A 20340-nucleotide genomic window follows, 5' to 3' on the forward strand; every position below is an offset into this window, starting at 1 on the left:
CCGGGTTTTTTTTTTCCCCAAAACCCAAAAAAAAAAAAAAAAAAAAAAAAATGGCTAAAATGATCCAACAACAACACTGCCACATTTCTGTCAATGAGCTGATCATTTTTTCGACAAAAAACCCAAACCCTACGTGCGTGAACTTTATCAAGAGCCCTAATGGCGTTGTAAACAGGACTTGACTTGAAGTATCCAACAAGGCTCAGCCAAACTCTTCTCGATGTTCATCGTAGAAGTGATGAGCAGGAAGTATCAAAAGTTTACAAATACGCGGGTGCGCGCGCGAGAGTGATGCCGTCATTGCTCAACAATTTGCTCCTCAGCAAGAATTTTCATGTCGCTGAATGAATTCGGATATGTTTCCATCTTGGTAGGCACGTTTCGGATCGAGTGACTGCGAGAGATCGAAGAGAAGCCAAAGTGGCCAACCGCAGCGGGACCCCCACGCGCCCTTTGGAGCTCCAACAAAACGTGGGTGGAAAACAAGGCCTGCTGCCAATTTGGCCAAAGGACTTGGCCCGCGAGTGGCTTGAGAGGACGCTCGGCTCAACCACGTTGTGGACAAATGGCCAAAGTTTTTTTTTTTTTTTTTTTAGTCAGGCCAAAGGGGTTGTGTTCGGTGTCGTCGAATGATCGTCCCACCTGTCGAGTGACAAACGGCTCGTTAGTGGCCAAGGTTGTGCGCCAATCGTTTGGGGCTTCTTGCTTCAGACATTTACGAGTCAGCTGATCGGTTGCTCAGTTTGGTGGCTTCGTCAATTGACCGGTCGATTTATGAGCAAGTTGCTAAGTTTGGCAGGTGACTCGATTCGTTTTGCTAGATTGGCCGAGTGATCGGTTGGATCTGAAACTTATTGGTTGGTTAGTCAATTGATTGGTGAGTTGAAAAGTACATCACTTTAATTGGCTAATGATAGTCAATTGATAAGTTTAGTTGGTTGGGAAGTTGACTCGTCACCTGATTGTTGTGATGGTAGCTTGAGGAATTCATCGGTGGGCCGTTCAATGAATTGTTGGTCGGTGAAGTGATCAGTCGATTGATTGGTGGCTAATTAGTTCACGGCTTGGGCGTTGGGCTGGTAGACTGGTTCATGGACTGATAGGTTGGTCAATGACTTTGTTGGCTAATTGGTCAGTTGATTGATTCGTCGGTTTCGTAGGTTGCCGACTTGATTTGCGGGCCGATCCATTGATCGATTTGGGGATGAGTCAGTCGGGTCGGTTGGTTGTTTTGTCAATTTCTTAGTTGATTAGTCAGTGGATTCATTGGTTCTCCGATAGAATTTGCCTATTTTCCTGGCGGGGGTGCCCCCACAGGTGCTCACTGTTTTTCTTGTTGTGGTTCCTTCACCTGGCTCGTTAGCGGCCGCCTTGGCCACGCACGAGATGTCAGCACGCGGTTGGAAGCCGACGACAAGTCAAGGAGTCCGATTCCTCCTGTGTTTTCTTTTTTGTGGCCCAGCATGACCTGGAGGACGGAACATTTCCCCCCGCGGCGGCTTCTCGTTCTGTTCACAATTTGAGAAACAACCAACATGATGGGTTGGAGCGTTTGGGTTCAACCGGTCAATGCGATCGCCGGAAGGGCGTCACTCTTTCAACATCGCTTAGGGGGGACTGAAAATAAGGGACGGTCAGATTGGGGTCCGCTGCCGGGCTGCGAATGGCCAGCCTGTGCCGGAGGGGGAGGGGGGCGTGGCTTAGCAAAAGCTCCGCAAAGTAACATGAGCATTTGTTTTTGAAAAGATTTGCATCCTTTGAATGATGAAATCATTCTTCCAGCTTTTTGTTCACACGAGAACCGTTTGTGCTTTTGCCGCGCGTCGTCAGTAGTGCAACGTTTGGATAGAAATCTTACAAACACGTGGAACAAGATGCATATGGCCAACGCTCACGACAACTTGCGCTCAAAAATGCCGAGTATGTACATATTTATATATCGATGGATTTTTTTTTTTTCATCACATGCTTTTTTTTTTTTCTAAATAGATTTATAATAGAGTCCTTATCAAAATAGAAATGGCTATTTGGGGTGAGTTGGATCATTATTACAATTAGACAAGCTGGAAACCAACAGGGAAAAGATGACTTTGTTTGGACCCCCACTGTCTAAAAGCCCACCCCTAAAGGAAGAAATGCAATAAAACAGATACCATATATATATATATATATATTTTTTTCTCTAGACACATCGATTGCAAAAGGTATCACAAACAGGATACAAGGTGTCACCTTGTACTAATCTACTGCCGCCCTGCCTCGCGCCCGTTTTCTCGCTTTCCCGCGACATCGTTCTCTCCTCCACTTGGACAGCAAACAGCAAAAGCTCCGGCGGTGAGGAGCTCCTCAAAACCCCAAGCCGAACCCGAGAGGAGTCCCTCCTCTCCTCGTGAGCAGGCCGTTTGAGCCTTTCCAAGGAGGCAAAAAGGGGCGGGGCTTCACACGGCATCGCTTTGGGAGCGGTCGCCGGGCGAATACGGCGGCGGCGGCGGCGGCACGGGGTTGGGCTTGATGGCTCTGCTCTTCATGTAAGAGATGAGCTGGTCGGGGATCTCGGCCAGGACGTCCTTGGCCAGCCGGGCCATGCTCAGGACGTGGTTGCCGGCGCGGTCCATGTAGTCCCTGAAGGGGACGAACTGGTGCGGCGGAGGAGAAGAGGGAGGAAGGGAACAAAAAAAAAAGACCAATAAGGCCTCATTGTTCATCGACATACATCAAGTTCGAATAAAGGGATGAACGTGTTTTTTTTTTTCACCTGCACAATGTCTCTCTCGGCCAATTTTCCACGCGAGGAGATCCGGATGTCGTCTCCATCCAACTCCACCATGGCTGCGGAATCAAGAAAAGCAGCAGCAGCAGCAAATCAGCATCTGTCGGTCATTACGCTTAATGGTCACATCATTAGGGACGAATGCACGACATCCAATATCCGTGTTTGGCTTTTCCAAAGGTGATCATGTTCATTTAATTCTGAATTCATTTACCCCGCAACAAACTGAGAGCTTCTGTTTTGGGCGATCAATTGGAGAGGCAGATTAGCGTCGTTGGTCTTGGGCAGCTGGCTAAAAGTCGAGCCTCTCCTTTCTGTGGTGAGCACTTGGAAACATTAATTCATGCTTTTGGCACATTACTGTCACGCACTTGACTTTGCTGTCAGCCGATCCTCCATTCCAGTTGGTCCAAAATGCCGCCGCTCGCCTCTTGACTGGTACTCTTACAAAGACGGAGCGCATCACTCTGATTCCCTTCACTGGCTCGCTCCCTTTTCCGAGTTCTTTTGAAGATCCTCTCATTTGTTTTCCAATCTTGAAATGGCTTGGCCCCACCTGACCTCTCTGAGCTCCCTGCCCGGCGCCGAAAGTCTGCGGACCAGGCACGACTAGAGATTGCGAAAACTCAGCTCAGAGAGGATGGAGTCTTTTCGGTCGCCGTTCCTTCTCTTTGGAATGAACGTTGGGCCCCCTCCCTGCCCGTCTTCAAACTCATCCTTTTTATTCTTTGGCTTTTGACTCAGCATGAGACTTGATTTTTGGTTGTACTGTTTTTGTGCTTTCGACTGTCTTTGTTCTGAATTGATTGTTTTATGGTCTGTTTTTGTTTGAATCATTTTTGCTCCGTGTACGGCATTTTGTAGACAGCCGCGGTTGTTTTCAAGCGCTCGAGAAATCCCGCTGTGTTGAGAGTTCATCATTTCAACAAATTCTCCCTCACGTTATTTTCTAATGAGGATGTCATCACTCCGATTGTTACTCGGCGATTAGCCCCCACGTTGGGTGATGCGGAGCCTCGCCGATTGACTTACCGTCAAATTCCGCTTGGCCGACCCCAACGATGATGATGGACATGGGCAGTTTGGCCGCCTGTGGTGAGTGACAAGAACAGTCAGTCGTGAGGGTAAAGGACCCGAGTCGCGGGCACCGAATCGTGCGTTTCCCCGATCACGTCAATTTTTTTAGCCTTTCGTCCCACCACGATTTTCCAGCGCAATCGGCAACTGCCGTCAAAGCGGTGCCGCAACGTCCTATTGGAATTGGGTAGCGCCGGTGGTTTGAGCTGATGGAAAGCGGCCTCGGATATTTTGCCACGGCAGACATGCAGTTTGTTTCAGTGGGGCGTTCTTATGCATCCCACTTGAGTTCGAAGCAGCTTTTCAGCAGCCAATCACAGCGGGGCGTGTCCTGCCTAGACTGGGGCTAAAGTCATAAAGTCTTGCCCACTCTCAGAGTTCATTCGTAGTCCTGCGCAAAGGACAACGGTGAGGAGTGTTCGATGTCTGGTCTGTCTTCAATTTTGGGATCTTTGTCACTCGGACCCCTTTGACGACTGCAACGCATCCCGTCGTGGACTCCCGTCATGCCCGTCGACTGATTCCCAGAGAAGGAAAAGTTACAAACAATAATAGAAACGCAAAAAAAAAAAAAAAAAAATGGCTTCGTGTGAAAGCGAATTATAACGCAGCACGTGTGAAGCGGCCGTTTGGCCTGGGGGGGGAATATATATATATATATTATTGAGTGATAGGGGCCCTAAAGTGGGGGCTTTATAAGCGCCATTAACTGCGCATATTTCCATGAGGTGGATTGTCAAACATCAAATAAGAGGCCCGTTGAAGTTCCAACATTGTCCGTGTGTCATTAGTGGGGCGGAGAGCCCAGAGTCCTCCGGCAAACGCAGCTCGGCAGGCTTTTACACTCAACGGCAAATGTTTGATTAAAAAAAAAAAAAAAAAAAAAAAAAAATCAATAACTGGTTACCCGCCTGCTGCCCGAAGACAGCCGGGATAGCGAGTGAGTTCAAACCAACGTTCCCTCGAATTCTCCACGCGTCCGAGCGTTCACGCCAACTCCCTCTCGCTTTCCTTGGACCACGGTCAGCAACATCAGACGTGCGCACGCGGCGGCCAAAGCGGCATTGCAACCGTCTGCAACACGTACTGCGGATATGTTACAAAAATATTCAAACCGTCGAAATAGAATATGTCATTGAAAAGCGATTTGCGACACGAATCAAATCCGACCATCTTTGTTACTTTTATTTTTGCACTCAGGTCATTTTAAGTATAAGTCATGAATTCTCAATACAATTTGTTAGAAAGACGATCACACATTGTCCACTGGTAAATAATGGAAAACGTGCCATTTATCAAACACTTTGAGTCAGCTGACCTCTGAAACGCGCAAAAGGGCTTCAGTCAAAGGGCTCCTAAGCTCCGCCCACGTTTGCACTTCCTGACTGGAGTGCTCCGCAGCATCACGTCACACGTGGATGTGTGTCAATATCTGCTTCCAACGATCGAAGAACAACTGAGTGTGGCCCCCTCGCTCGCACTACTGAGGCGGAAAAGTAAGTAGGAATGGTGTGGTGTCCCGTTTGGAGATGAAACTGGAGTGCAAATGAAGGAGCGTCGAAACGTCAAGCGGGAACACCGATTCAAACCGAAAATGAAACTAAACCGCAAGACGATCCAATAAAAATGTTTGATGATTGATTGAAATGACGCTGATGCCGTTTTTTTTTCCTCTTTGAGCTCCGGCGCACACGATGTTCACGAATTCCGTCCGACTGGTTACATGTTGTAAATGATTGATGTCTGCTTGTAGTTGAAAGACATTGACAGTGCTAAAAGTAGGTCAGTGTTCCTCCCCCGAAGGGCCTGAAGCGGGAAGGAGGGGTTGGGGGGGGGGGCGCAGTTGGGGGGGTGCTTGTGGGGGGCTGCCGGTTAACCACGGGTGGTTAAAGTCGAAGGTATTATCCTGCCTCCATCTCCTGCATCCTTCTTTCTCCTCCACCTCCTGCTTTTGCATTCTGAGCGCTTCGCCCCAGTTCGGAGTGTCCTCGGTGGGGCGTTTACATCCGGTGTCCTCGGATCCTTAGAAAGCGCGCGGAGCTGAAATATGCAACCCCGTGGCAATTTTATGCTCGGCCGAAGCTTTTCAGCGGGATGTATGCCGGAACGCCGCGGCGGGCGAAGGTTTGCACTCGAGGGCCGCATTTGATTTTCCAAACACAACTCACTCAGAGATGAGTAACAGAAAGAAAAAGTTGCGTGACCGCAGATGTTGTACGTGTGGGCGGCTTCGTGAAGATACTTCACCTGTGTGACGATGCCCCGCCCCCCCCCGCTGGACAAAATGTTTTCAATGAATCCCACACGTGTCACAGTTGAAAGTGATCGCTTTGAAAGAGGAAAACGTCTTCACAGACAAAACACGGAGCAAAACCGACGTGGAAAAACAGAGGTACCGACTGCACTTTGGGTTACGCGTGCCACCCCGGCCGGCCCTTCTTTCTATACACAACCAGAAATCAGTGAATAACTGGTGTTGAAATCGAATGCAATTTTTCTCTCATGGCCATTACAATTTAACAGCCTCATGTGTGATTTATCACGGATTCATTCCTGATCGCAAACACGCCCTAAGACTCCAAAAATAAATATATAAATAAATAAAAAATCTTATCTGCATTGTTAAATTTGCAAAAACATCTAAGATAGCGTGAAACCCCGCAGGCTGCCTTCGTAGATATGCAAATATATTCGTCAGATCGGACTTAATATTTCAGCGCTCAACTAGCATCAGATATACCTTGTCATAGGCGCGCGCGTGCACACAGAGTAAGACAAAGAGGAAGCGGGAAAGTCGAGTTCCAGGTGTAGCAGCATGACGTTCAGAGACGTTGAGCAGAGCAGCAGACAAGATCTTAAAAGGAAGGTGTGGCTGTTCCAATGGTTTGATTAACAGTCGCAAATTCCCTTTAAACCCAGTCTGCTGGGGGTCTACGGGAGGCCATCCGCATGCTCCGTGATCCCCCCCCCCCGCCGTTGTGGGAGTAAACGCAGCCGACTTCAAAGCAATCAAAGCAGCTCCTCTCATTCGTTTTAAATTGAGCGCAGGTGAGGCGTCAAATTCCCAAACGCGGTCAACTCGACTTGGCTCGGCACGAATATGAAAAGCCGCCGGTTTTTACGTCGATGGCGTGCGCGCCCGTCTACGAAAACGGGGCCCAATATGTCCCTTTTAAGCCATCGCGAAGAAAATGCAGGTGTCATCTTACCCACACAAAGGATTCATTTTTAGCTGTGTGATGAGCGCACGTATTTTTCCCAACAGGCAATTTGAACTCAGTGAGCGCCACGGCTCTTCTCCCCACGGAGTGGGAAGCAAACGGAGTAATTGGACGCGCTGTCATCACCTCGCTTGTTAGTCAGTCTTAATGCATCAGCGGATGAAAGAGACATCAATCATTGTGGCGGCACCACTAATTATTCCAACGTCACTCACCGCGTGTGTACAAGTAATACTCGTCAAAGTTCAGAGGTGAGACGTAACTTTGAAAGTGCTACCGGAAGTCTCAAAATGTCAACTAAAACCCACATCGTCACTCGTGATGAATCAAAGTTCAGAGGTGGGACGCAACTTTGAAAGTGCTAGCGGAAGTCTCAAAATGTCAACTAAAACCCACATCGTGAGTCATGGCCAGTCAAAGAGCGGTGAGGTTTTTTTTTTGGGGGCGGACGCCGTATCGTGACTTTCAAATGAGAATAATTGGGAGCAACTTGGGACCAACACCGCCTACAACAATCACCGGCACTCTAATTGGGGCTCCATCTTAGACGGATGAAACAAATTCCCTTCAGATGCGAGTCTATTCAAGTCTGAGTGACACCTCGGGCTCCCCGGCGGTCTCGAAAAAGGGAACATCCTCCTATCAGCAGCGGAGGAAACACGCGGTAGAGAAAACTCGCCACAGAGTCTCCAACGCGCTGCAAGCGGACAGTCGAAACGCTGAAAAGTCACGGAAGGCCCCGGCGGCCGCACTTACGTTGACGATGGCCTCCTTGGTTTGCGCCATGTCCGAGATGACGCCGTCCGTGATGATGAGCAAGACGAAATATTGCGAGCCGTCCTGCACCGCTGCCGCGTACCTGAGGGAGAGAACCGTCGTCACAACGGTGGAAGACCGGAAACGTGACATCCGTCCATTTTGTATCCAGCTTGCGGGCGAGAAGGCGAGCTACGCCCCCGGACTGGTCGCCGGACAAAGGCGGTCGTGCTAACCACAAACACGCTGTGCCGCCATGCATGCCAGCCATCCATTTTTGAATCCGGTTTTCCTCACGAGGGTGGCGGGTGCGCCGGAGCCTCTCCCGGCGCTCTTTGGGAAAATCGGCGAGGGACACCCCCAAACGGTTGCCGACCAATCGCAAGGCACACCTCGACGAACAACCGTCCGCGCTCACGCTCACACACATGGAGTCTCCCGTTAACCTGCAGTGCATGTTTTCGGGAATGTGGGAGGAAAGCCGAGTACCCGGAGAAAACCCACGCAGGCACGGGGAGGCCGGAATCAAACTCTGTACCTCGAGCACTGTGAGGCAGACGCGCTAACCAGTTGACCACCGCGCCGCCCTGTATGGCAATCAATCATGGCCAAATGGTCATGTTCAATCAGGTTTTGGTTTGAAAGTGGACCAAAAAAGTCTGCAGTATGTTCATGGACTTTTCATGGACTTAAAAAAATAAAAATAAAATAAAATAAAATAAAATAAAATAAAATAAAAGATTGCTCGTCACGCATCAATTGCTGTAAGCGTGCCATCCAAGCTTGATACGGAATGTAAATAAGTGAAATATGCTGTAGCGCTCGGCGTCCCCGAGGTCTTTCCAAACACTTTGAGCAAAGGCAGCGGAGATGGCGCACACTAAGTGTGGCCTACTTTCATGCCCTCGCGCTGGCTGTCTTATGAATAATGGACTCAACGGTTTATGCAAGAGCTGCGGTATTCCATTCTCATTTCCACTGAAACATTTCAGGACGGACAGTCGGACAAAACAAACAATCTCGTGAGATCCAAGGGGTGGGAGTGGGGGGGGGCGGGTGTTTAAATGGACGCTCGTGGGCAGCAGCTAGAGCGAGAACCATCAAGTGACATTGGCAGACCCGGTCAAGCACGGTGGACAAGTGGTTAGCGCTTGTGCCTCACAGTTCCGGGCGCTTCAGACTTTGCGCGGCTTGGCACCAGCTCGTATCCGGAAATTTTTGTTTGGTTTTTTTTTTTTTTTTTTTTGCCGTGAACTCTCGAATGCATTTCCTCGACAGAGACTCTCCACCCTTCGCTTTTTTGGGGTCATAAATACATTTCGCGGGCGTCGAGCGGAATCCTTCTATCGCCAAAGCCATCGCTTTTCAGGATATCAAACATATTTATTGATTCATTATTGTGTCGTCATTAGGGCATCACTTAAGATCGGTCAATAATGACGGACTCACCAATAGGATCGATTGGGTGACAAAATATGACGGTGACCAAATTTGGACATGGGAGGTCTTAAATGCACGCAAATATAGTGTTGCCTTGAGGTACAATCACAAATCATCTTTTTCCATTGAAATGAATGAAAATGCTTCACTGTTTGCCTTCAAATATCCATTGATCCAAGTGTTAGAAGAGCGGTCATGTTCAGGATTTTTCAAAATAACCACCATCGATTTAAGATCAGTGATAATGTATCGTGTGAAAACTGACAAGACTGTTTGTGGGGTTTTTTTCTTTTAAACGGCAAAATGCTTCCACCGGTGCTGATTAAATTACAATTTGCCATTCGTACAATAATCAGTGAAAAAACCCCCAACAGCAATGGATTTCATAAGTAATGCTTCATAACGTAAAGTACATTTATTTCTTCAAAATGTTTTGCGACACATTTCCCGAAACGAAATGTCCTTTTTAGAGCGCATCTACTTATTATTTATAAATCCTAACTGCGTTTTAGAATCGATTGTGCACTCTGACTTGCCTCGGGAGATGCTTTTGCATTACATACAATCAAGCTTCTTTGTAACATGTTAACCGTGTGATCTGTTGCCATGGAGACCATAGAGCAGATGCTTTAAAAAAAAAACATTTCCTTCCCCCTGAATTATGATTTATCTCGACCGACCACATCAGGCAATAACGGGAAGGGTCTCATCATACTTTGCACTTTCCTTCACACGGCCAAGAGAGATTTGATGCCTTTATATACGGCTAAACTGCATTTCTCGACTCCAACGCTGCCTAATCTTGCCCCATTTTACTGCAATAAGGCGCGCTTATTGCACAAGTCAGTCATCGATCATCACAAATTTGTGATATGGCCAGTAAATGCACCGGATGATCATTTCCTCATTTGCAAAGCTTGTTAAGGGGCGAATCGAGCGCGCGGGTTGCGCCGTGGCATTAAAAGCCAATTTACTGGGTGTGCATGCGTGCGTGCGGTGAACCTCCCGTGATGTCGCATGTAAAATGCAGCACTTTCAGACTTGAAAAGTACAGGGAAAATCCATCCGTCCATTTTTAGCAGCGCTCATCCTGAAGAGGCTCGCGGGGAGTTGCTGGAGCCTGTCCCAGCTGACTTTTGGGCAAAAGATGCACGACCCTCCTGAACTGCTCGCCGGGCTGCAAATGGCCCCTGCCCATTTGCAGCCACATGCACGCCGGCACCGAGTGGGACACAAGTCCGGCGAGTGGACCGCGACACCATCGGCGAGATACAGTACAGGGAAAATATCGAATCAAATGTAAAAGAAGATCAACTTAGAAAATGCCCTTTCTGGAGAAATTGCACGAGAATGGTGACACACCGAATACAAAAAAGTATGGAAACATTGGAATTATATTGAGTGATATTGAAAGATGTGTAATGATTTTATTTTATTTTATTTTTTGTGAAGTGTGGAATGATCAGGAATGATACCAAATAATGTGGAATGCTGTTAAATGGTATCTGATGGTTTGATGCTGACAAATATGGATTGAAATTGGTGAAGAATGTGCAATTTGTTGGTTACATGTGGAATGAGATTGAAAGATAAAGAATGATATGGGTGAAAATATTGCTTCCAGGGCTGCTGGTGCAGCGGTCCACTCGCCTGACGCGTGAGCGGGCAGCGCGGCATCGGTTCCCGCTCCGTGACGATGTGCGCGTGGGTGCGAATGCTCGTTTTGTCTCCATTTGTGCCCTGCGACTGACTGGCGACCACTTCAGGGTGTCGTCTGCGTTCCGCCCCAATGTCGGCAGTCTTCAGAAGAAGCGGCGTTGGAAATGGATGGATGTCGAATTACCGCCTCGTCAAACGAACTCAATGCACAGCACCGCCTCTGGCAGCAAAAGGTAGTGCACCCGCTAAGTAAACGTTTTCCAAAGCGGGTCCGATGAACCACTTTGCATTCATGGCGTTACATGACTCCCTCATGTTACAAGCGCGTGGGGATGGGGAGTCGGCGCGTTCAATTTGGTGATTTGGGCTGCAGAATGTCACCATGTGGATTTTATTTGCGTGATGACTTTGAAAGAAGAGCACACGAGGGCGATGCGAGATGTCGCCTTGCCGCTACCTTGCCACGTGATTGACCACGGGGGAAAAGTTGGTGGGTCCGTACAGCTGCACCGTCTTAAGGCTTTGATGGTACGCGTCCAGAATGCCCTCCATGCCGTTGCAGTATGGGTTCTCGATGTTGCCGTTCTGGTCCCGCAAAAAAAAAAGAAAAAAAGAGAACAATTAAATAGCAGAGTTGCATCAGAGGTGAGCGGAAAAGTTGGGGCGCCAGCAGCAAAGAAAGGGTTAACAATAAAATGGTACCTTGGTCTTGGAAGCGCACCAAAATTTGCATCGTTTGGAGCAGGACCAAAAGAGTGTTGAACTATTTTCAAGTAGCGCCACGACGAGCGAGTTGTTTGAATCCTCCCGTTTTTTTTCTTCCCATTCTGCCAGTGGCTAGCGAGCGAGCGGGTTGGTTCATACGTCGGTCCCCTGACATTGACTAGAGACCGGTTCCACTTTTGGGAGAAGAGAGCACTCGTGCAAGTGCGGAGAAAAAAAAGATACAAAGTCCACACAGAAAGGCTGAAGGCCAGATTGAGACCCCGAACTTCTGCTGTCTGACCCTCATCATTTGTGACATCAGCATTTTTATTTATTTTTTGCCCATCGAGAGAGTCAGCGTACCCAATTATGAATAAAATGTCACTTTCAGGAGTGAAAGTTGATTTCCAATTTTTTTTTTTTCCCCACAAGCCTCTCAGGAAGTAGCGCAAGGCTCCAATGATACGCCGCCGTGAATCTTAATTTGTTGATTTGAATGACAAGACAGAGCGACGCCGACGTCGACCGGCCTCTCATTAGCGTCGACAATCAGCAGCCGGCTGAGAGACGAGACAAATTGATTTCATAAGGCAGTCGGCTTGACAGAAACTCATTTGCACTCGAAAAGATACATGACACGTTTCTTCGGAATGATGCGGCGCGTGTGTGGAAAAGGCGGCCATTCTCGCGCGCCTGTGCCTGTTTGCTGAGGAGCGTACTCGCTACACTCGCTACACCGCATTGCAGGCTGCATCAAAGGGTGAACGCTTTGAGTTTTGGGGCACTTTTTTCCAGAAACAGACGATATCATTGCCATGCCAGGTGAAAATGTCGCGTTCATGTGTGATCGTGTTACAGTGAAACCTCGTTTCCACCATCCCGATAACGTTCACATTTTAAAGTCCCGATTTCCCATCATTCCCTTTTTTGATTTGCCGATTTTGGTGACAACGCATACCTGTAGAACGTAAACTTCATTATAACGACCAGATTTTCCCCACAAAATAGTGAAAAAGGCCTTGACGAGGACGAACCGCGGGAAGCGAACCGCCGCCGCGACCTTGCGTACGAACAAAATGGACAGCGCGGGATTCCCCTACGATGTTGCTGATCGATCAGATGTGTGAAAACACACAAATCTCGCTGCCTGCGAAGGCTTGAACTTGTCCCTCACTTTTGAAAGAACATAGCTGAGCCCAGACTACGGATTGGCAAAGTCGACGATTTTCGACAATCATCCATCATGGCAACAAAATAACGGCAGAATTATAGAGGCCAACAAATTGAAAGACGATCGTCAACGACTTTGGGCTGCGGCGCATCCTGAACTGGGAGAAGGCACTTTTCGTTTGCTGACTGAATGTTTTCTTTCTGTCTTACCAAATTTGCAATTGATGTTTCAACTGTTTTAGACGTTCATGTTTTTAGCTCTATGAATGCTCCTCCTGTATTATACGTCGTAGTTAGCGGCCATTTTATTGGAAGTGGTGACAACGAATTACCGCTATAATTGGAGAGATTCGTCCTGTCCCTCCAGGTACGTCGTCACCAGGTTCGGCTGGACTGTTTTTATCCTGCTTTCGTTTCATTGTTAGCTTGATAGGACTGGCGGGTGAGTTTTTTTGTGAAAATCAGGACTATGATTTGGATCTTGTATGACCGTCGTGGGGCAGTGAGTCAAGACGTAGCCTCTTAAGCTAGCCGCTACAAAGCAAGCTGCCAACTGGCTGGCTAGCATATACTGATTTGCCCAAGTCAAATACACAAAGTTAAAAAAAATAAAATAAAAATAGCATTGTCCGTGAAGCTAATAAGGTTTTTTTACGATGGTGACATTTTGGACTCCGGAATGAATGATTCCAAATAGAAGTGATCCTAATGGAAGGATTTGTTTTGAAACCTTAGGAAAGTTGAACTTTCACGAGTAAGACTGAATGAAAGCCTCAAATGACTCACCAAGGGGAACTCATGGGAGACCCTCCCATCAGGGGGCAGCTTGGCACCAAATCCCAAAGCGGGGAACATCTTATCGCTGTCGTAGTCCTGGATGATCTCGCCCACCGCCTTCAAGGCCATGGCGTAGGCGTTCATCTGGTACGGGTTCATGTAGTGGAGCGAAGTCGACTGAGACGGATTGCCTGTCAACGCCAGAGAGGAGTCATCCGTGCCAGACCTCAGAAGCAAAAAAAAAAAAAAAAAGCGGGATTCCCACCGACGGCGACTTGGGCATGCGTGGAGCGGAACCGAGCGGCCGTGATGCCTTTGCCACTTATTACACTCCGCTAATATGACAGCTGCTGATTACAAAACACCTCTCAGAATATTTCCCCATCGGTATGTATGCATCTCCACGGACGATATCGAAATACACAACGTAGTTGATGTCGAGAAGCCGTTTTAGACATTTCATTTCATAGGAGACACATGAACAGTTACCGTGTTCCAAAAAAAAAAAAAAAATCCAAAAAAAAACAAAATCACATCATCCAGGATGTTGTACAGTCAGTCTCGGTGAAAAATAATCAAATCCTGATATCTTTGGCATCCGGTACGGCGCACAAGCGAGGAAAGGCAACACTTACCGTTGGATGCCGTGAAGTCGATGGCCACTGTGAAGTGAATCTGCGTCCTGAAACATGCGAACAGAAAGAGGCGCTTGCTTTCTCTCAGAAAGGAAAGAACTTTTTTTTTTTTTTTTTTAAATTGGGATCTGTCCATCTAAGAACAAGAAACAGCCTTCATGCTTCCAGTTCGGACACTTTGATACTCGTGTCCATCAGCCTGCCGAGCCATCCAAGCCCAGTGGAGCGATCCGTTCGCATGTCGGCGAGTCTGACAGGAATCAATCCACTCATCCCTTCATCAACATCAGCCTGTATTTAACTTGACAAAATTCAACCCCCCCCCCCTCAACCCCCTCCAAAAAGCAAACCTTTTATTCCACCTGGTGTCCAAACTACGGCCCGGGGGCCATTTGTGGCCCATCATCCATTTTTTCATCGGCCTGCGACGTGACAAAAAAAAAAAGTACAAAATAGTAAAAATGGCCGCAAGGTAAGTCAAAAAAAAAGGTGAAGGTGAGCAGAGTGAGAACCGTTGAAGTTTTCGCAAAATTCAAAGATGCAAATAAACCATGAAAAGAACAACAGCGTTGATCTTCAAAACACTGGAGTGAATAAAAATCTTCCCAAGTTAGAGCCACTTTGTGAGTGAATGAGACTCGAGTAACTGAAAAATGGCCACCTTACTTCTGTTTTTTTTCTTGTTGTAGTACCGAATGTGGAAATTCAGCTGCTGTTCAGTGCAGAGCCGGATCTATTTTGTGAGAGAGAGGGCTGTCGGCCACCCCAACAACTTGGAAAAAGTCCTCAACTGTTTGCCTTTACACCGCCAACAGAAACCCGATGAAATGAGCTCGACGATACAAACGATCTATCATCGCTTTGGCGTGTTTCAAAAAGTTGACGAAATTCATCCTTGCATTTTTCTGCAGGCGGCCCTCAAACCAAAAAACTTTGGACAGCCCCGATGTATGCTTTCAGTTCAAGGGCTGCGGCTTTGGGGACTTGGAAGCGAAGCACATTTTCAGCAGCATCCAAGCGTCTGCCCCGAGTGCCCGGCGAACCTCCAGGGAGATGTCAGAGAGGCACGAACCATCTCGGCTCCACCCCCCCCCCGTTTTTTTTTTTTATCCCCCAAGCTAGTGCCGGCGCACGGCTGTTCTCTTAAATAAGCCGCTTTCCACCCGTTGATATATGCTCCTCAGTACCTGAGCATGATCCCCTTCGTGACATTTCTAGGCCAACAGAGACCATTAACGTGGCCTCCCTTGAACATCTGCCTTGAACGTTTTTGGGCCAATTAGACTTCAGGTGCCACTTGATTATCCAGACCTTCGGCACGGTGGCACTTCAGGGGATGGGGTGTGAATGAGGAGTCTGGATTCAAGGAGACCTGTCGGAATACCTTTCTGTTGGATTTCATATCCGGGCTAGAAAAGCGGCATTTACGCAGAAATTGCTTGTGAACGCTGCTGGGAAATTCATTCAAACGCACGAAATGCTGAATGTGAGATCGAAAAAAAAAAAAAAAAATCTAATTTAAATGGTGATGGCGCTACCCATCGCCATGTTTTTTACGATGTTTTAAAAACCTCAGCGACGCCGTCCCGGTGAAGCGAAAGGCCTGCAGCAGTCAAGCGAGAGCCGCCTTCGACGCCACCAACCCAAGCTTCTTCCTCCGCCTCTCTCGAAAGGCAATCTTGATGAATGTTAGTTCATGTCGAAGGTTTTAGAATTCAAGATCGAAGTGAATACGTGGACCGTTGTGATCTTCGTCTCAAATACGTCAGGTAGAAATACTCTTGACAGATTTTAAACATGCTCGTACCCGCACACACTTACGTGAAAATTCCTAGCTGGTGGTTTTCACCTGTCGGGGGGGCCTTTCTGGTCCCCATGAACTGCGAAAAACGAGGGACTACTTTATGACAGTAACGCGTTAGCGGCTGCGCTGCTAAAGTGGGAGGACCTTCGACGTGGGCCACCTGGCTGAACACAAACATGCGGCTCATTGGAATGAGTGCCACTTCCTGTTAAGATGGCGCAAAGCAAAAAGGACGGCCAACGAAGGATCAGGCCGTAGGCGCACACACACACGCACGCACGCACACACACACGCACACATTCTGCGTCGGCTTTTGCTCCCGGCTTTCCTAATTTGCCTTCTGAGGTGCGTCGGGGATTAGCTGAGATGCTGAGCCCACAAATGATTCCACGATGGGAAAATCAATGCCGAAGGATGTTTGACTGATGCTGCAGGATTGTCTGGCTTTTGCCTCCTCGTGCAAACAACTAATAGCCGGGCTGGGGATGACTATTTTTATCCCTGCCTCCCAAGCCAGTCGTCTGTAAAAGTCACGGAGAATCTTCCCTTGACTGATGCTTTGCACCGCAGACAAATCAACGTGCCATCGCCATCGCCGTCGCCATGGCCTGCCACCGGATCAAAAGTCCACGGATCAAATTGCTTCTCCCTGCAACGAACAGCGGGCGGCTTCCTATCGCATCTTTGATGGCCATTCTCAGCGAGCCAAAGCTGTCGAGCGAGAAGTCTTGAGCGGTGCCAAGCTGGAAACAATATGGCGCCCGTGCACGTCACTGTCCGCACTTTCTAATGCGACGATCCCTCGCTATATCGCGCTTCATTTATCGAGGCTTCAGTACATCGTGTGCTGCATTCAGAAAAAAAAAATGACTCAAAGGTTTTACATCTGCTTGTATTGGAAAGGCAACGGGCACTCATTCAAGGCGCACGATTGGTTCCCGGCGCGACGTCGATCAATGACAGCACGAGTGGATTTATCCCGTGAACTGATTGGTTGAGCATCTTTGCAAACGCTCCTTCGCGGTTTTTCACTGATCGCGGCCAGGTCCCGGTCACCATTAACGGCGATAAGTGAGGGATCACTGGATACTTTGAGTCGCACAAATATGGTTCGCGAATCACTTTTCAAGGCTCCACAAACCACTCCCCATATTGTCAATTTCGTCACAATTAAAAAAAAACAACAACCAACAATTTCGGTGAGGTAAACGGTGACGTCTACGCAGCTTATTTGTCTTTGTAGACGAAAAGAGATTCAACTGTATCTTTATTCGCGACAGTGTTTTGAAGATAAATGACTCTTTTAGTCAAAAATGGTTTATTTGTAGCTTCGAAGATAGCGAAAACTTCTGCAGTCCATAAACAAATTCTTGAGCAGTAATGACAACTTCCCTTCTCGCTCTGCCCACCTTCAGCTTTTTTAACGAACCTTGCCGCCCATGTCAAATGTCAAATGGGCCCCCGGGCCATCGTTTGGACACCCCTGTTGTGGATTTTTATAGTGACGGATGATTTTGCAATTATTGTCTCTCTTATCTTTGAGTTGCAAAGCTGCCGTTCGATTCTCTCTCTCTCTCTCTCTCTCTCTCTCTAAGTGGCTACTATTTCAAAAGGTAATGTTTGTGTTTTGGGATCGTCTTCTTTCTGGGCTGGATTCACAGTTGCAGTTAATTGCATGACTTTATCTTCCATTTGCTCATAGCAGGCATATGCTGTCTTGCCTTTCTCAGCATTTTGGCCTTTGCGCCCTCTCCAGCAGGCGCAGGATGTTCCTTTCGCTTTGGTGTGTGACAGTGGACGGTCATTTCTTCCGGCGAGCTTTTTGATGTCATGACCTCTCTTGGCTGCCCGTTCCTTTTTTTTTTTTTTTTTTGGAAGCCACCATCAAGCCGCACGCTGCCGTGTTGCCACGTTGCTCGCGCGTTTCTTCCCATTTGAAAATACGATCCTGGCACCGGCTCGTGTCTCCGGCACGGATGCCGTCATCACTTCCCGCTTTCCGCTAAGACAAACACAATACGTCGGGAGTCTCTGAAGACAGAACGTCCTCCAGGCTGCGAGTGCAAATGTACAGTATCGGCACCGATGTCAATCGTATGTTGACAGACTGCTGCCTATTGTGTCTTAAGTGAAAAAAAAATAAAAAATCCAAAGGGCTCAGCATGGACGTCCTCTCCATTGGCCCACTTATGGCCGCTGCCTGTTTGCCAGCCCCACCGGGGGCGAAGAAGCTCTTTTTGTTTTGAACGAGCGTTGAAGAGACTTTTAGCTCGCAGGGTGAAAGGTTTCATTTCACGACGGGGGTACGGCGCGAAGCCCTCGGAGACGGCGGCCGTTATTCAAGGTTGCACGCGTTCCCTAATTGGTTCGTGTTGCGCGGGAAATAAGAGACGTAATTACGCAACGTGCCGAGGGTTGAATGAAGCGAGACCTCCGCTTCAGCTGGCCGCGGATAAACGTGAAGGTCTGCTCTTTACTTCTCCGTGGGGGGGCGGTACTTGCCTCTTTTCTGTCATGGGGAAGCACACGATGAGGGATTCCTCCGTTTGAGTGCATTTGATTGATCTCATGGAAAAAACAATCCATTTTTTGACATGGTTATTTATTCCCGGCGTGCAGGCTACATCGTTGCATGACTTCTCTCATCGACAAACCACTTTGGCGCAAAAAACGAGGGGTTGCTGTAGTACTATTTTACGATTATTTGATATGACTCTTTTACTTTCAAACGAGAACAACTTACCATATGGCCAACACTGTGTGAGTGTGAGAGAAAGTGCGTGAGAGGGAGAGAGAAAGAGGACAGATCTGGGACAGCGGTTCCCACCGTGTACAGCCAGACAGAAGACAAGTAAAAGCAGGGCAAGGAAAACACGTTCAACCAGTTGCCCGGCCTTAATTATTGGGACGTTTTTTTTTAATTTTTTTTCTTTTATCATTTATCATCGGCACTGACATCGGACCTGAGTTTAAAGGGGACATACTTTAGAATACAATGGAACCTTGATTTCACAGATGAATTGTGTGTGTGGCGAGGGGGGTTACGTGAATCGAGGCACTTTTTTTTTTTTTTCCTGCCCTAAAAATGCCCAGTACAGTATGAAATGATTGTTGAAAAAATGTTGGAGATCAAAAGGTTTTCAAGTTATTCAAAATTTACCTTGCGGCGATATTAGTTTTCTCCTCTGTTACGATTGGATGTGATAGATTAGCGCTTCACAAAAAACAAACAACCCAAAAAAAAAAAAAAAAACAACAACAACAAAACCAAAAAAAAAAAAAAAAACCCAAAACAACAATAGCTGTATACTGGACCAATACGAGCAGGTTTGTCCACGTGCAAGTCTAGTCGTCAACAACAACGAATAGTTAGCTCTGTCGCGCTCCTTTTGAGCTGAGCGCCTACGGTCATGCTAAGCTAATCTTCTCAAGATGGCCGCCACGTCGGCACGTCTGTGAGCCCGCTGGGTCGACTGCATATGTGGCGACTGCGTCTCAACCGGATTGGACGAATGTGATTGTGTCACCGTGCCTTTTACAGAGTTTGTTTTTTTTTTTTTTTAGAGGGGGGGGGCAGGGGCGGTAACTCACCCTCCTTTAATGTAATCCAAGAATGTGTGCTCTGACTCCGCGCTGAATGACATCAAGGACACCTGATGAAAAAAAAAAAAAAACAACAACAAATCTTAAATGTTTGCTCATGAACGGGAGTGCAAACTGCTCATCTAACATGAACGCATGAGCCAGTCACACCTGTGAGCACACAAAATGCCGCGCGTCTCATTGATTATAACGCGCCTCCGACTGTTTGCATCGGAAAACTGCGACATCGCGAGTGAGCGGAGTAAAAGCAGCGCCGAGCTTGGCGTCCAATGTACTCACCGTCCCAGAGTTGACGTATCGCTTTTTCTTGAGCTTCTTCTTGGCGTTCACCACCTTGGGTGGAGATGGGGTGGGGGTGGGGGGATAAAGTAGGATCATGATCACGGGAACGATTCTTTTCATCCCTCCCTGGGCGATAAACAATGAACACATCTTTGCCCTCCTGTACCATGCCCGAAAGGGTAATGGAGCGTACACGCAATCCAATAGCGGCGTGCGAATGAGATGGCATCGATCACGCGGCGCAGCCACAGCGACATTATTCAGAGGCTCGCAGGGGTGCGCTTCTGCCGTGAATTACATTGCGAGGCGTTTGTAAATGATGCGCCATCGCACCGATAAGCAAGGCAAGCTAGCTGCTCCTGCCGTGGAGAAATCATTCCTTGACAAAGGACTTTATCTGCTCCTGGAGCAAAATTAAATCAAAGGCCGGCGGGCGCCGCG

General features: G+C 47.9%; 1 protein-coding gene across 3 annotated transcripts in view; it reads right to left on the reverse strand.

Moving 5' to 3' along the window:
• Nucleotides 1–1969: 1969 nt before the first annotated feature.
• LOC109510494 (copine-5-like) overlaps nt 1970–20340 on the reverse strand; it is a 56841-nt gene continuing 38470 nt past the window's right edge. For all 3 annotated transcript variants that reach the window (XM_019860842.1, XM_019860841.1, XM_019860840.1), the window contains 9 exons: nt 19897–19950; nt 19606–19667; nt 14211–14257; nt 13585–13766; nt 11381–11508; nt 7825–7927; nt 3803–3860; nt 2756–2829; nt 1970–2636 (listed from right to left, as the gene is read on the reverse strand). In XM_019860842.1, coding sequence (XP_019716401.1) covers nt 2439–2636; nt 2756–2829; nt 3803–3860; nt 7825–7927; nt 11381–11508; nt 13585–13766; nt 14211–14257; nt 19606–19667; nt 19897–19950 — 906 coding nt within the window. In that variant the 3' untranslated portion in view covers nt 1970–2438. The remainder of the gene's footprint in view (nt 2637–2755; nt 2830–3802; nt 3861–7824; nt 7928–11380; nt 11509–13584; nt 13767–14210; nt 14258–19605; nt 19668–19896; nt 19951–20340) is intronic.

Source organism: Hippocampus comes, unplaced genomic scaffold (genome assembly GCF_001891065.2).
Source record: "Hippocampus comes isolate QL1 unplaced genomic scaffold, H_comes_QL1_v1.1 scaffold56, whole genome shotgun sequence".
In the NCBI taxonomy this organism is placed as follows: Eukaryota; Metazoa; Chordata; class Actinopteri; order Syngnathiformes; family Syngnathidae; genus Hippocampus; species Hippocampus comes.